The sequence below is a fragment of the Pygoscelis adeliae genome, unplaced genomic scaffold (genome assembly GCF_000699105.1).
Source record: "Pygoscelis adeliae isolate BGI_AS28 unplaced genomic scaffold, ASM69910v1 Scaffold242, whole genome shotgun sequence".
In the NCBI taxonomy this organism is placed as follows: Eukaryota; Metazoa; Chordata; class Aves; order Sphenisciformes; family Spheniscidae; genus Pygoscelis; species Pygoscelis adeliae.
In genome coordinates, this window is record NW_008824369.1 from 3284351 (window position 1) to 3285718 (window position 1368).

Sequence of the window (1368 nt, forward strand, 5' to 3'; positions counted from 1 at the left end):
ATCTCTGTTCTTGACAAAATGAAGTAGCTACCAAGAAAGGAGGTGGAGGTGACATCTACTGGGTGTCTTCACACAGATTAGATAAGATGGTGCATTCAGGTCAGTGAGGTTCTCTCAAGAGGGGCTTGCTTTAGCCACTGAGGCAAGGGCATCTTCAGCTATGTATTTATAACTCTGATAAGGTCTTTGTTTTCAGCACAGTGGTACAGAGCATCTTCATGGGAAGATGAGATGACAGTGTGAATACCACAAACTAAAATCATGGATTGAGCCCTCTCTCTTCCTGTTGTGTGTTAGATATGTTTAAAAAGCAAGGAGGTCTGAAAGGTGGTTGGCTCTGCATACTTTCTGAATATAGTTGTATTTTTTAATACTCTCAAACTTCCTTCTGCAAACTCTAGACCTGAAATCTTTATATTTTATTTATTTTTAAAATGAAAACAGAGCCTCTCTTGAAATCACGTGACTCTAGAAGCTTGAGATTGATAAAAAACCCGTGATTGCTATGGAAACTGGTAAAATTGCAAGTCGTTATGCCTCCTTTTGTCCAGTCATCGCTTCTCCACGGGGTCTCTATGGGTGCCACACAGCTGTCCCCATGTGGAAACGGATAGTCAGCCCCGCAATGAGTCTTGATTGTGCAAGGTCATTCTCTCCAAACCAGTGTGATTAAGGGTTCAACTAACTTTTTTTCTGGTACCTTTCCAGGCTCCTGGTCTGCAGCACCATGCTGGATCCCAAGCCTCACTCTGCAAGTCAGAGGTGAATCCAGGTGAAAGCCAGCTATCACAGTAGGTGTCAGGATGACCAAAGCACGGCTCCTCCGTCTCTCTGTGGTGCTGGTCTCCATCTTCATGATCCTCCTGATCATTGTGTACTGGGACAACGTGGGAACGGCTCACTTCTACCTGCATACGTCCTTCTCCAGGCCTCATTCCCCAGGAGCCATCCCTGGTATCACGGCAGGTGAAGACTGGGAAGCCTTGCCAGATGTGGATGAATTTTTGGCAAAGCTGCTTAGTTCGAGCCTGAAACAGAATAGCTCTATCCCCCGAAAGACAGAGCAGCTACTGGTCCAGGGCTCCAGCAAGCCTGTGGTGAGCAATTTGGAGGAGAACGTGCGGGGCTACGACTGGTCTGCACACAATGACAGAAACAGCTTGGACCAAGAGAAACTGCAGATAGAGAGGCAGAGAACGTTACGGGAGTTTTGTGCCAATTCCAGCTTCACCTTCCCCACCAAGGAGCGCTCCTTTGATGACATCCCAAACTATGAGCTCAACCACTTGATTGTGGATGACCGCCACGGCATCATCTACTGTTATGTCCCCAAGGTGGCCTGCACCAACTGGAAACGGGTGATGATTG

General features: G+C 47.1%; 1 protein-coding gene across 1 annotated transcript in view; it reads left to right on the forward strand.

Moving 5' to 3' along the window:
* Positions 1 to 744: 744 nt before the first annotated feature.
* The window catches only part of CHST12 (carbohydrate (chondroitin 4) sulfotransferase 12), a 1771-nt gene continuing 1147 nt past the window's right edge, over positions 745 to 1368 (forward strand). The window contains exon 1 of the mRNA XM_009320071.1: positions 745 to 1367. Coding sequence (XP_009318346.1) covers positions 804 to 1367 — 564 coding nt within the window. The 5' untranslated portion in view covers positions 745 to 803. The remainder of the gene's footprint in view (position 1368) is intronic.